The 14,627-nt window shown below is 44.8% G+C and overlaps 1 protein-coding gene across 4 annotated transcripts in view; it reads right to left on the minus strand.

Moving 5' to 3' along the window:
* Positions 1-707: 707 nt before the first annotated feature.
* Prom1 (prominin 1) overlaps positions 708-14,627 on the minus strand; it is a 103,967-nt gene continuing 90,047 nt past the window's right edge. For 2 of the 4 annotated variants that reach the window (XM_021211250.2, XM_029545164.1), the window contains 8 exons: positions 12,233-12,313; positions 11,381-11,449; positions 10,109-10,201; positions 7,376-7,491; positions 6,857-6,880; positions 6,368-6,436; positions 2,157-2,196; positions 714-1,578 (listed from right to left, as the gene is read on the minus strand). In XM_021211250.2, coding sequence (XP_021066909.1) covers positions 2,181-2,196; positions 6,368-6,436; positions 6,857-6,880; positions 7,376-7,491; positions 10,109-10,201; positions 11,381-11,449; positions 12,233-12,313 — 468 coding nt within the window. In that variant the 3' untranslated portion in view covers positions 714-1,578; positions 2,157-2,180. Of the gene's footprint in view, positions 1,579-2,156; positions 2,197-6,367; positions 6,437-6,856; positions 6,881-7,375; positions 7,492-10,108; positions 10,202-11,380; positions 11,450-12,232; positions 12,314-14,627 lie in introns of all 4 variants that reach the window. The other 2 variants (XM_021211251.2, XM_029545165.1) reach the window with 2 other exon arrangements.

A 14,627-nucleotide genomic window follows, 5' to 3' on the forward strand; every position in this document is an offset into this window, starting at 1 on the left:
AAAAGCACTGAATTTTAATTGTACTCCAGAGAAAGCGACTTTAAAAACTGTCACTGTACTTACAAGCAAAAGAAACTGTCCTGTTTGATTCTGTGTGAAGAATCCTATTGTGCCCGTCAAGATTATCTGCCTTATGAGTCCCTCAGATGATATTTTTGTAAGGGGATATTTGGGTGTGTATAGAGAGATCTGGACTGTTTGCTAAGAAATGTTCTCTTAGAAAACTACAACGGTGCTGGATTAGGTAGCCCAGACTGGTCTTGAACTTGCCACCCTGTTGTGTCTGCTTCCTTCTGCGAGCCGGGATTACAGGCATGTATCACCTGAAAGTCTGTTATCCCAAAAGAGGCAGGATGAGGAGGCAGGATGCCAGCACTCCTGTGGCTCTGCATGGGAGGTGCTGCAACCCTGGAGAGCAGGGGGCTAATCAGAGCCCCAGCTTCATCACAGGCACTGCACACTCTGGTTACTCAAGGAGACCACACTTAGCACACTCCTTTATATTGAAATGATTCGGGGCTGGGATCACGCATATGGAAAGGCTGGTGTAAAGCAAACCCTTTACCTGCAGGGCACAGTCTCTTTGACCTGACCAGCTTTCCCCCACTGCTCACTTTTTGAAAAGGTGAAAGGCCAAGAGGGATAACCAGAGCAAACGCAAATTCACTTTACACTTCTGTGTGTTTTAAGGACCAAACGCCAAAGGCTCTGCTCATTCCTGCTTTATTTTAAATCTCAGGATCAGGACAGGCTGATGACACACATCACAGATGACCAGATGACACTGAAACGTAATGCCCATCCTTACAAACCACAGAGTGCCACTAAACTGTGAACCAGCACCTGTGATTGCGATAATGATTCCGTTCCCAGCTGAGCGACAGTTCCTTCTCTCAAGGTCCCTCGTTCTGAATTTTGCAGTGGCGTCAAGTGGGACACTCCGTGATTGTTCTTGAATTCTATTTCTAAACCACAGGCAACGGGCAGACGGAAATCCACAAGGAAGGGCATTGCCTGCTCTAGGGTTGACACACTTTTAGTGAATGCAGATTCCTTTCTACGGCATCACTAGGTCACTCCCACCCCAACAGTAACCTCATTTAGAAGAAAAATCTAGAGTAATCATTTGTTTAAAAAAACTGACTGTGGTAAAAGGGTATATATACAATTTACTGTACACAAAATACATCTCATCTGTAAACTGGCTTGTGTTTAGCACACTTCACATATGGAAGTAAGTTAGGTACCCAGCTACGACATCCGGATAGCTGGTTCACAGGTAAATGTGTCCAGGGGGGACAAGCGCCCCTATACGCTTTAGCGTCTAAATAGAAATTCAGTGTAAAAAGAAAAGTTAGAAACAGGACAGGAGAGAGTCCTTCATGAGTTGCAACGGATCTGTGGGTTATAACCATGACAACCATTCATCCCTGGCAAAGCACTACCCTAAGACCACTGATGCCATGTTCCCAGTGCCCGCCTGAGTCGCCACCATGCTTTCTTCTGCACTTGGAAAGTTCTAGAAGACTCTGAAACTATCCGAAATCTGTGATGCTTTCCATGCTGACTATCTTGATGCTGAAATGGAAATCAAATATAATGTTAGAAACTGGCTTTGAGTTACAAAGAAAAGCAAGAATGCAGAGTCCTAAAATGGTTGTGTCGGGAGCCCGAAGAACTATAGGAAACATAAATTTATTCAAGAGACACGTGGGTGGGCCTTGTGTGCAACATCTCATCATTGTGTTCCAGTTTAATTTCTGACATATAGACTTTTAAAAATATATTTATAGGAGTTTATTGTAAAGGAATGTTTTACAGTGTTAGCACAGAGAAAAAAAACCTCTCAATTAATTCCATAACCCTCAATGTACATGTGAATATTTGGAGCTGATTATATTTACTACATTTAACAACATCTAATTATATACCCTGTACATCTAGATGTAATCATGGTCCTTGTGTGTGTATCCACACATATGTACACATATACATTATCTAATCACATATGTAGTTGGATTCCATGTAATTAAAATCATGTTATATAATCTATATACTTATTTAGATTTTCTATTTAATATGTTAGAATTACTTGTGTTGTAAAAACTAAAAGGAATAGTCCTACAAATTCACTTAAATGAAAGCATCGGACTTACTTCAAGCAGTTTCAACTCCAGTTGTCAGTATCGAGACGGGCTAGAAACAGAAACAAAACAGAGAACTGTAGCACTGTGGGATAGGCTGCAGGTGGTCTCGCCATCTCTGCTGGGAACCAGGATGTGACTATAGTCACAGCTGAATACAGATCAATCCCCAGAGAGTTTACCAAGGAAAGAGAATGATAGAACAAGCAGGCTCTTCTATCTACTCATACTGTATTTGAAAGAATGATGTGGAAGATAGAATGAGGCAAGCTGAGGTTAAAGACTGTGTGTGCTGAGAGTCACTAGGAATATATGTGTGCTGAAGGTCACTAGGAACACATGTGCAGTACATCAGAGTAGCAGAGACTAGATGGTGGGCAGGTGACTGGCCACAAATGGCTCCCTGAAAGTTGACTGTAGGATCGGGAGGTAGAAACCAATGGAAGTTCTGCAGGGATCTTGCTGGATTCCATGTGTGTGAGCCCAGATGTATACATATCCTGTCAGTAGGTTTCTGATTAACAACCAACGCTAATCCACCATCCTCTCACCCTTCATTAAGACTACGACCTTGACCAGCATGAAGAATTTGTGCAGAGATGTGGGAGGATTTCATCTGGAGGGTCCACCCAGATCACTGTATAACAGAAGAGCCTCCAGGCACCTTCTGCAAGGCAGGCACACATGGAGCAGTGCAGGAAGGGATACTATGGCCACAGAGCCCTTCCCTAGAATCAAATATGGTTTTTTTCCTTTGGGTAGGAGAAATACGGGGAAAGTGGGCCCTTTGCATGTCTCCCAAAGCATCCGTAAGCAGACTGCACAAAATGTACCCTCCACAGCTCAACAACAAGGCATAAGTTTGAAGATATACTTCATGGAAACAGTACAGTATATTTTCCCCAATGTGGTTTGTTAACATTAGACGGGAAAACATCAAGCAAGGTATAGTGGCTAATGCCCATAATCTAGTACTTGGGAAACTGACACAGGAGGATTGCCATGAGTGTCAGGCCAGAATGGGGTACAGAAATGAACTGGCACAGAAACGACATAGATCATGTCATCTCCAGTTGAGTGGACCCAATCCTTTCTATGATGGCAACTTGATGGGATTTAGCATCACCATGAAAACACACCTCTGGACATGTCTGCGCTGGATTTTGGAGGTTAGGTTAACTGAGGTGGAAGACCCACCTCAAATGTGAGTGGTTCCTTCCTACAGTGTAGATGTCCCAAACTAAATTAAAAAGGAGAACGCAAGCCAGACACTAACATTCATGCTCTCTGCTTCCTCGCTGTGGGTGCACTGTGACCAGAGAAGCCTCACACACAGCCCTGGCTTCACCTCTCACATGATGTGGAATCCTGTGTCCTTGCCAAAGACACACCTTCAAATCGAGGTGTGTGCATGCACGCACGGATTGTGCAAGCAGAATTATCAGCAAACCACCCTGGCACTTTAGGCCTTTAATGCTGCTGGAGCTTTTTGTCTGTTTCCAACCTCAACATCCACAACCCTAGATGAACCGTTCACCTCCTCCTCCTCTGCAGTAAATCAGATGGCAGCTTCAGCGAGGCTTCCTGCGATCCATTTACACAGACACGAACCGTTATTCGGGAGAGCCAGTAGCCCAGAGAACCAAGGGTTTCATCTTAGAGTCAGCGTGCCTATGGGACTGAGTGGGGTCTCAGTTATTTCATCTTTGATGCTTAAAGAGAACATCTGCCTCTCCTTTGCACCCAAGAGCTCAGGCCAGGGCAAGGCAGGATGGCTCCAAGGAAGAGAACTGGTGACTTCCTAGCAGACATGTCCACACTTCCACCCCTCAGGGTCCCAGGTGAGCTAAGAATGCAGCCCCACCCAAAAATTGTGAAGTTGCTGGAAGCATGACGAGACTTACAGTTTTATTTTGTTTTATAGCTTTTGTTTGTAACTTGATTGCCTGATTGCTGGGTGTGAACTTTGTAGATAAGGATCGTGTTGGTATCAAAAGTCAAACACATCTGCGGACTTTGACATCATTTCTAAGTGGCAGAGTGTCCATAGCTGTCTGGATTTACTAAAGGGTTCCCGGTTCTCAAAGACAATCCTACCACTGGCAAGCTAAGCCCCCTCTTCTTAATGGAAACGGCACGGGGCTGCAGCATCCTCTGCGAGGCCTAACAGAGCTTTTGCTCCCATTGCTTCTTGCACTACACCACCACACCCTCTTCTAACATGGACTTGTCGCCAGCTGCAGGGCAGTCCGCAGATAGTTCTTCCACTAGAGCTAAACTACTCCACCTGAGGGAGGTGAGGGACCAAGGCTGCATCTGGTCCATGACTTCTCACAGACCACCTTTGCCCTGGAACTCCCCCCCCCCTGCTGAGACGAGGCCTATCACAGGTCCTTCTGAATGTCTCCTTCCTTTCACAACTATGGATCCTCATAAACGTCTTGCACCCCAATTTCCATCTCAACATCTCTGCCAGAGACCCAACCGGCCACACCCTTGCACCCAAGCAGGCTTCTCTTCAGCACCCTCCATGCAGCCTCAATGAAATGTCTGGCTTGAAAGTGGACATTTGGAGACGTCCCACTCAGGAGGCCAGCACCAGAAGTCAACTCTACACACTCAGCAAATCCTCAGAGCTCACCTTTGACCTGGAAAGTCTCAGTTGAGAAATGGAAACACTCTCCATGTTCGCCATGCCAGGGAGAGGGAAGGCAGTATTAAGCACGGGCCATAGCGCTGTGTACGTGCTCTGGACAATACCTCGTAAACTGATACTCGCCTTGAAGTGACCTCACAACGCAGCACTCTGGTACCCAAGTTCAGCAAAAAAAGGTCTTTATCCCCCACTTCAGAACCTTACTGCCCCTCCCTGGCATCATCAGATGCTCTGACCTGTGCAGCTACACAATTCCAAATTCATCAAAAAAAGATTCTGGATGGGGGCGGGGGTGGGATGGTGGTACATGCTTTGGGGAAGTGATTAGGGTGTGAAACTCTAAAGAACTCACAGACCACCACAATGTGAAGACACACTGAGAAAGGAGATATTCTGTGTGACAAATCTTTCCTTATCAGTCACTGTATCTGGGGGTACCTTGATCTCCTATTCCCCAGCCTATAGAACCATAAGGAAGAACTTTCTGCTCTTTATAAGCTACACTGCTTATAGTGTTTTGTTAGAGCAGCTCAGACATTAAAACAACACCTCTCCCTGTATATGACAATTGAAACAAGGGGATCGTAAGCTTTTAGAATTCACCAAGTTGTTAGTTGGGGGTGGTGGGTGAGAAGCCTTTATCCTTCATAAAGGAGAAATTTTACTAACGTTCTTGTTCTCTTCCTCTTGAAACCTGGATCTGATGTTTCTAGGTAACACTGTGTAAGATAAGGATGTCCCTGAGTAGAAGGGGAGCTCTTGTGGGGGAGTATCAGGTAGGGAGCCCACACTGGGGACCTCCCTGAATGTGGTCTCTATTCTTTTAAAGTTATACGCCCCATGTGGAGCATGGGGCTTCTATGACAAGAGTAATTTCCCTGGCACCAATGTTTGATTCACTGCTTCACAATATTCCCCAAGGAGCTGACCATTGGCTTGGGGTCAACTCTGTAGACATGGGGAGGACACACTTCTCAGCAGAAAGGCAGCTCCTGGTGGACACGTCTGTCTAAAATTTTAGTGGAGTGCAAGAGAATTCACTTGGCAGGTGATACTCAAAGTTATCTGGCAAATTCAAACCCACAGGAAGTCCCATAACTCCACGGACCATAAAAATACAAGGATTTTAAAGGAAGAGTTTGAGTTCTTTTTCTGGTTGATTATAGTCAATTTGCTGGGGAGGAGGAAAGAAGGAAGGGGAGGAGGGAGGGAGGCAGAGAAGGTCTTCAAATCACTGCTTTGTGATTTGGGGCCAAGGAAGGCTCAGTGTGCACGTGCATGAATCCCATTAGGATCTAGAGTCGCTCATAGCATTTAAAGATGACATTCAGTCTAGATGCTACTCAGCTCCATTGCTGAGAAATCCTCTGAAAATTTCTCCACTCAGCATCGTGGAAGGCTATGCAGAGCGTGACTAGAGCTAGCCAGTGACAGTGCAGGGTCATAGTGCAGGGTCATGCAGAGAGATGTGAAGGGCACCAAGAGCATGCAGAAGACTCAGTGTCAGGTCTAGCAGAGACAAAAGGCTCACCACAGGCTAGGCATGCACTTCAGGCTTTGCTTTTACCTTGTCATAACAGGATTGTGAACACCATATAAATGATCTTTATGATAACCATTACTACCGTTTTCCAAACTGCAACAAAAATAAATACACCAAAAACACCAAGTTACCCCTAGGGTGAAATATTTGCATCATGGCTCACAAAGACAATGTAAAGGTTATAAAACATGAGTCACAAATTGCTAAGTCTGCAAAGAAGGTTTGAGGGGGTACTGGGTTTACATCTTCCCTCTTTCAAAACCACAGAGGGAAACAGTGGCTTTGTGGATCAATACATTTAATATTAAAAGCATTCATTCACTTAATGAGCGGTTTGTAAGCACCGTCTATGTACCAACCCTCTTTCTAAGAGGTGTCATAATTCATCTTTACCCAGCTTTATCTGTTGTTCTTTTCTCAAATCATCAATTTAACTAAAGGTCTGCCATATAATAGAACCCCCCCCCAATCTGTGAAGATAGTTTTTAAAAACAAAAAAACAAAACGGCTTACTTTTTCATGGGCACAGTCTCAACACTATAAAATACAAAACGGGGAGACAGGGTTATTTACTTGTTGCGTCACTAGTAAGGCTCATGATCTCCCCCCCCTCCCAGTGTTTTCACGGCAGTGAGTGCTGACAATTCAAACAGCAGAGATGAAGAAAAGAGAGAAGTCTAAAGGAAGCATGCATGTTCACCAGACACAGAACAAACGTGGGCGGCAGAACTGGTGGGAAGGAGCAACGACAAAGTTATCATAAAGTGAAATGCCACATCCCCGAGACGGACGAGCTGAAACAAGAAGGACACGGGTTAAAGAAGCTGAGCTTAAAGAAAAAGTCAGAATCACAGGATCAGTTAAAAGCACACAAAACCCAGAGCAGCAGCAATGGCTACAGCAGTTATGGAAAAGGGACAGCCCGTTGCTTAAGCAGAAGCCAAGTGTTTCTCATGGGAACTCGGCTTGGGTGGCTATCTGAGGACAGTGCTGCAGAGAAAATGCCTGGCCCTCAAGAAACCCCACACTCACTCGTCGTATACATCCTCTGAATCCATCCTGCGATAGTACTTGGCCAGCTTGATAGCAATGATTACAGCCGGAAGTAAGAGCATCGTGGCTTTCCCTATGCCGAACCAGAACAAATTCTGAGGATAAAAATAAAAACAACAACAAAAATCAATAGAATGAATGTTTGAAGTTTAGTAATAGGAAAGAACATTTGCTAGGGGGAGAATTGTTTGTGCAATTTTTGAAGTTCTTCTTTTGCTCTCAAAATCAATTGTGGACCTAAGAGGAATCAGCCCCCAGGTAGAGTACAACATGTTAATGTGACCCAGTTAATCTCTCGGAAAGATAAGCAGATTCTAGCCTAGATATAGGCTCGCGTTTATTTTGTAAAACAGCTATAGAAGCATCTAGTGGTGAAACTAAGATTTGGTCTAAGACCATCAAAAAGCGCATAATCACACAGCACATAGGGTATTGTTGAGATTTGGCCTGCTGCTATGTAGTACAGTGCTAAATACTGGCCCCTAAGGTCTGGTTGCCCTTAGGGATGAGGAGAGCCTCATGTACATCAAGTGATACTATATAACCTTGCTCCTTAGTTTAAAGCTATTGGTTGAATAAAGATGACTACAGCCAATAGCTGGGCAGAAGAGAGGTAGATGGGGCTTTGGTTCCTGAGCTTGGGGTCAGAGGCAGAGACCACAGGGAGAAGAAGAAGGTGGAGAGAGCAGAAGATGCCATGGGGTAAGGGACTGTGAGAACTAGCCAGGTTGGAGTAAGAGCAGCCCAGGTGGAACATGGCAAATCATATCTCAGGGTTATTCATAGGGAAGTAGACACTCATAAGAGGGTAGATATCTGACCAGCTCTAGTACTGATCAGGACTTACTATAAATATAAACATTTTGTGTCTTTTATCTGGGAACAAAATGATCTCAAGTGGCATAGAAACCCCCAGCTGAAATTAAATATTTACTACAACAGCATATTTTTGTTGGACAGGCTAACAAAAAATGGTTAAAGATGGTACATTTTGGGGGAACCCTGGTGTGTGCTGAATGCCACTATGTCCTCTTGGTTGAACTGTTAGAGGATGAGGATGCCACTGTCTTAACTATTCAGAAGTAGAACAAAATCAGAAAAGTCAACTAGCCGTGGTAACATTGAACTACACGGAAAGGCAATTGAACTTGAGTGTGCTGGCTGATCACAGACTAAATTTGACTATGTTTTCTCAAAAAGCAATGGTAACATTAAAAAAAAAAAAAAAAAAAAGCCTTGCTGTCAATATTTCTAAGTCCACTTAATCCTAGGCTAGACCTTCTGGAAAGTGGGAGGGTGGGAGGTGGGAGGAGCCGGAGGGAAGGGCCAATTGAAACTAAAGATGTGTGAAAAGGCCACAAGAAAACCTAATATTTTATTTGGTCATTCAAATTCAAATTTAAAAAAAAATAAGAGTTTGAATAGAAGTACCTTGCATAGGTAGATAAAGCTACTCTCAAAACTCATAAATTATGAATGAATTTCCAACATCAGAGCCCGGCTACCTCCCTCTGAGCTGTTGGTCAGAGAGGCTTGTGAGACAATACTGGTAACTGTCATTGCTGTTGTGGGCAAACCAGTCTAAACGGAAAGACTCTAAGACTGAAGACACCACGCGCTCTTCTTAGGAGACTCAGAGAAGTCCGGCTGGAACTGCACTCGAAGCTTCCTCACTTCGGACTAACCCTACAAGTTGCAGAAGATGCTGTGTAGGCAGCTGTGACTTCTGTCTGCAGCACTATCTGCAGGCCAGGGCAGATGTGCCCAGACGTGCAGACGTGGTGACTCTGTGATGGGGTAACCTGTGTTCTAACTGGATTTTGAAGTCAGTTCCAAGGGAGATAATTCCTATCTGGTTCTAGAAATTTAGTCAAAGACCATGCCTAAGGCCTAAGGTTATAGGCCTTAATGAGGAAGCTTGTGTAGCTGTGTCAAATCGACATGATGTACCCATACAATTGCCTTCCAAAGAATTACATGTATGCTTCTGGTTGGCTCTGATGACAGGTTTGGTCAGAGAGACTTCTTTTTACAGTGAACAATGGTAACCGCAGATGGTCATAATTGGTCAAAATCATAATGTGACATTTGAATGTCTGATTATAATAAGTGCTGTGTTTATATCACTCCCAGAAAGGCTCAGGAAATATCAGAGGAAGGGGTACAAAGAATAGAAGAGCTAGTGTTGTGTGGTTCTGTGGAATACTGTCTTCCGTGCATGGCATGGCTGTTGCACTCTTAAACAAAGAGCAGTTGTGGTTCCCTACTCAGGACCTGCACAAGGTTGCATTCGTCAACTTCCTGTCACAAAGACAGTAGGGCTCCTGAGGCCCAGGCCTCCCTGAGAATTTATAGGGAATTAGTGGTTGATGGGGGAAGAAAAAATTCTTTTGTGATTTACCACTAGTAAGGGCTCTCACACTACTCTAAATGACCCTTCAGTCATGTTCCTATAAACAACTCTAATGAAGGCTATTAGGTTAAGAAAAACCAGTTTGGAAAAGGAAGGTGACCAGAGCGAAGGGCATGGGACAAGGGAGGATAATGGTGGCATCTCTCTGGCCCCTAATCTTCAGAAGAACGGCTTTGACATAAAGCTGTAAAACTCTCAGAACAAGGTTGGACATGTAGAAAACTACCAATAACACAAAATAGGGGGTGTGTGTGTGGGGGGGAGAACATGTTTGCTTTTTTGAAAGGTGAAGTTCTTACCAGAGGGTCAGCAACATAACCACACAGAATGCCATTAATAGCAGAGTCCATCACGGTAGTCATGGGTTTGCAGGATGCCATCTTCTCTGTGATCTGTGGGACAGGAAACACGAGCAAACGTTCACTGAGCCAGGCTCACACACACACAAAAAATCATGCCATAAATCAGGACCCCCTGGCTGGATTCACAGGAGCATCTCCAAGTCCTGGAAGCCATGAGGGCTGACAGCTGCTGAGCCCTGAGGAGCTCTATAGCTGATACAATTACATACATTTGTAGCAAAACCCTTAGTCCCCATGAGCCCCAGTTCTCCCCATTTGTTGTCTGGAATCCTAAGACCCATCCTACAGAACTGCTGGGAGAACCAAGCAGCACGCGTGCCCAGCCTAGGGCTGTAGTGGACTGTTAGCTGATGAAGGAGTGGGTAACAAATGGAAGACAACCATTCAGCAAAGGTGAGCAAAGGGCTAAGGGGATTGAAGGCTGGGGTGCTCACTCTTATGGAGAGGCTGTCCCAACCCAAATGTCCTGGCTCCCCGTATTTCCAAATCCTCTCAACACAGGCAAGTGTAAGAAGTCTTGGCACTACCGGACTCCACTGGGCTTGAAGCGTGCACTCGCTTCTTTCCTAACTATGCATTGAGCCACCTTGGACCTCCATCAAGCTGAGCTGCACGCATACCCCACCCCCAAGACCACAATATGTCAATTCACCATAACCACCTTTATGTAACTCCATTCAAAACATCCTAGAGCAAGCGTATCCTGGGACTGGAAGGGTTGGTAGAGAAATGGGAATCTAGCCTGAGCTAACTTAGGGTGTATACACAGTACAGTAAACCCTGTTCTCTGAGCGACCATTTAAGGAAAACCCTCATGTACCTTCTTATGCCTATGCATAATTGGGCATGTATATAATTAAAGTCACACACACACACCATGGGGAAGGACATGTGAAGCGAATGAAGACTTACATAACCTGCACCTTTAATTAAAAGAAAAAACTACCCTTGTACCACCCCTAGCAACTAGCCTTCCTTTCTGAGGACCCCATATGAGGAAGCCTCCAGTAACCTGCTGACCTTGTAGCTTCCCCAGACACATTGCTGCTTTGCTAGTCACTTCCTTGGGTTCTCTATACAAGATGTGTGGGACCTGGAACACCAGGTCTGAACAGGCACTTTTATCTATCTCCGGTTGAAATGACCAGGATTTTAATATCTGTCTGAGATGTAGCACTCTTTATGTCCATGAAAGACAATGCTACTTACAGCATACAAGACCCAGTGCAGATAATGTTCAAAGTAGCCTAGTATTGTTTTCCCAAACTTCTTTGTTTCCTAGGAAGAAATCAAAGATTAGGACTTTTATTAAAAGGACTAGAGTAGAGGTTCTCAACCAGTGCGTTACATGTCAGATATCCTGCATATCAGATATGCCACATACCAGATATTATGATTACACATATTATAATTCATAACAATAGCAAAATTACAGTTATGAAGTAGCAATGAAATAACTTTATGGTTAAGGGTCACAATAACATGAGGAGCTGGGTTAAAGGTATTTAGTTTCAGACCTGGGAACAAGGGACTGAGGTACATATCTTACATATCAAAGCAGGCCTGGCCTCCAGGTTTCCCTAGCATCCACCAGTCCCTATTTGGCATACTCTGCCCACAACCCTGCACTCTCCTGCCCACGGGCCTGAACTCTCCTGCCCAGGGGCTGGGCTGCCCTTCCCCCAGAGGCTCTTCCATATATAATCCAGACATTTTGGTCTCCTCTCTCTCTTTCTCTGTCTTCTTTTCTCTCTGTGTGTGCACCCTCTTTCTCTTCTCCCTCCGCCACCCCACCCCATGGTGACTTCCCTGGCCTTGGTCCTTGGGGCCAATGAACTCACCTGAGAATAGCTTCCCAATAAACCTCTAATAAATATAATCTAATCTGGCTTGAATTGACTGATTTTATCAGTGGAAAAAGAAATTTTCAAAAAGAGTTGCAGCATTAGGAAGGTTGAGAACCATTGGATGAGAGCATACTTCATGGGTATAGCCACTTCATCCTGTAATATACTCACAGGGCACTTTATCTACACATTTGTTTGAGAAAAGAGAACTCACTCCAATAACGATGAGGGAAACGTTATTGGTGAGGAAATCCTGAACAGAATCCAAAGAGGCAAGGATCTTCTTCACTTTATCCTGAAAAACACAGTAATTGGGAGGGAAGCAAGAGCTTTAATTAGGCAGTTTGCAAACCAATTAGAGTTCCCCAGAGAGGCCAATTCCACGATCCCCACACCTCTTGATCAAAATCTGAAGGCCCGTGGTACCGTCATATAATCCATGCAATCTGCTTGTGTACATATCTAGTACCAGGTACCTGCTCCATTAGCTGAGATACTGTGACATAGCTGTGTGTGTTAACAATAACAAAACAGGGGTCTATACATGTTTGTGGCAGACATAAACCTTCTTCTGTATATTTGCTTGCTTTCTTCCCCCCTCTCTCTCTCCCTCCCTCCCTCCCTCCCTCCTCCTCTCCTCTCCTCTCCTCTTCCTCCCCTCTCCTCTCCTCTCCTCCCCTCCCCTCCTCTCCCCTCCCTCCTCCCCCTCCTGTTTCGGTTCTGGGGGTTGATCCCAGGGCCTGTGCTCACTAGACATACATTCTACCACTATGCTTAATCCCAAGGCCCTCTATTCAAGATATAACTGAACCCACCCACAGACACAGAACTCTTGTTGATGGACAGCCGTCTAGTGACTAGGGTCTATAACTGGACACAGCCCTGAACTCTCCTGCCCACAGGTCTGCATTTTCCAGCCCAGGGGTTACGTGTCCAATAGGTCTTTGATGGGAATCCCCTGGTCATTTGTGAAGTCACATGGCTGGAAGAAGGAGACTTGATGACTTCCTTTGGAAGAAACAGATGACCTCCTTCAAGGTTGCCCAGCTAACTGTTTTTTTGTTTTTGAGAAATTTGAAAGCTGACACCTGTTTGTGCTATACCCACTTCATTAGTGATTCAAGTGACAGGACTAGGAACCTGGACGAAGTCCCGAGATGAAAAGTTCACGGAAACTTAGTCTCCTGGAACCTTGGCATCCTGTATGACGAATGCTCCAAACTTGTCCTTGCAAATGGATCTGTGTGCTTTCTTTCATTATTGTTTTATTATTGGCCCCTCCAAGCAATGACTTGCCAAATACCTAAGCAAAATCAAACTTTGCTTCCTGGCCTTCACCAATGCCCTAGGTAGTCCTTGAGCCAACCCTGGGCTTGGAATTCAGTAAGAATGTTACCTATTCAGTAGCATTCAGAATTGCCTCTAGTATTGTAAGAGAGATAGTGAAAGAAATCAGGCATTGCTATCTACTACATAGAGTTAGAAATGTCAGGGCAAGCTTAGCAAAGTAAGTTTAGAATTCTTATTATAGTTATGTATGGCAGACTATATTACTTATTAGTAGAAAGTCCCCCTTCAACAATCACTTAGAATAAAAGCCGTGCCACTCACATATACAGGAATTTACAGTGGTTTAGGAAGTAGATCAGGCTGTGATTTGAGGAGGAACTAGAATACTGCATTATTCATGAGAAAGTTAGCTAGAGCAGAACTCCCTAAGTAGAACTATGGCTTGGGCGTGAAAGCCTTTGCCCCGGGAGTATAAAGACCTCACACCTGGCTTCTAAGAATATGGCTGACCTTAGATAGAGCTGACTTTGTCTCAGTTGTTTTATTGCCCAGTTTCTGCCAGTCTTTGTGTTTGCATTCCTGTTTTGTGTAAGAGTCATTAAGCATCCGGTGACCTCATTGTACCTGGCCGATGTGTCACCTAACTTCCCTATTTTCTTCTGTATTAAAAGTTTGATGCTCAATTTGACAAATTACATCCAGATCCAGCACACTCCCTTGTGTCCGTATCTGTTTGTCATTTCTCACTGACTCCTGCCCACCTGACTGGGACCCTGATTTCTCCCGCGGATGGAGGGGGACTGACTGAGGCCAGTCTGCGGCACTGTTGAAGCGTCACAGCAGGAGGCAGCCACTGCAAACCCTTGTGACTGCTTGTTACAAACAGGAAAAAGAGACTCCTTCTGCACGGGGGAACACAGCTGGGCAAGTGAATCAGAACTGAGTTCTGTCTACTGTTCATGCCCTAAACTGGGCCCCACAGGGAGCTAACATGCAACTTTGGGTTTCATCCTGAATGTGCAGAGAGAGCCAGCAAGGACTGTGAGCTCAGCAGTATGTGACCAGATCCCCTTGGCATGGGACATGCATGTATGAAATGCACTGGGACTGAGGACACAGGCATGGCCCTGGAGAAGAGCAAATGGTCTTCAGAGGGACTATGTCTCAATATTGGGCTCACTAAAGAAAGCAGAAGGAGCATTTTTTTTTTTTAACTGTGGGGTTCACACCCAAGAGCTTCTATGAGTAGTCTTTCCAGTTCAACAAAGACACTTATTTCTGATGAACCTGCAGCAGTTCTGCATGTACGCTGAACACAA

The sequence above is a fragment of the Mus pahari genome, chromosome 13 (genome assembly GCF_900095145.1).
Source record: "Mus pahari chromosome 13, PAHARI_EIJ_v1.1, whole genome shotgun sequence".
NCBI lineage: Eukaryota > Metazoa > Chordata > Mammalia > Rodentia > Muridae > Mus > Mus pahari.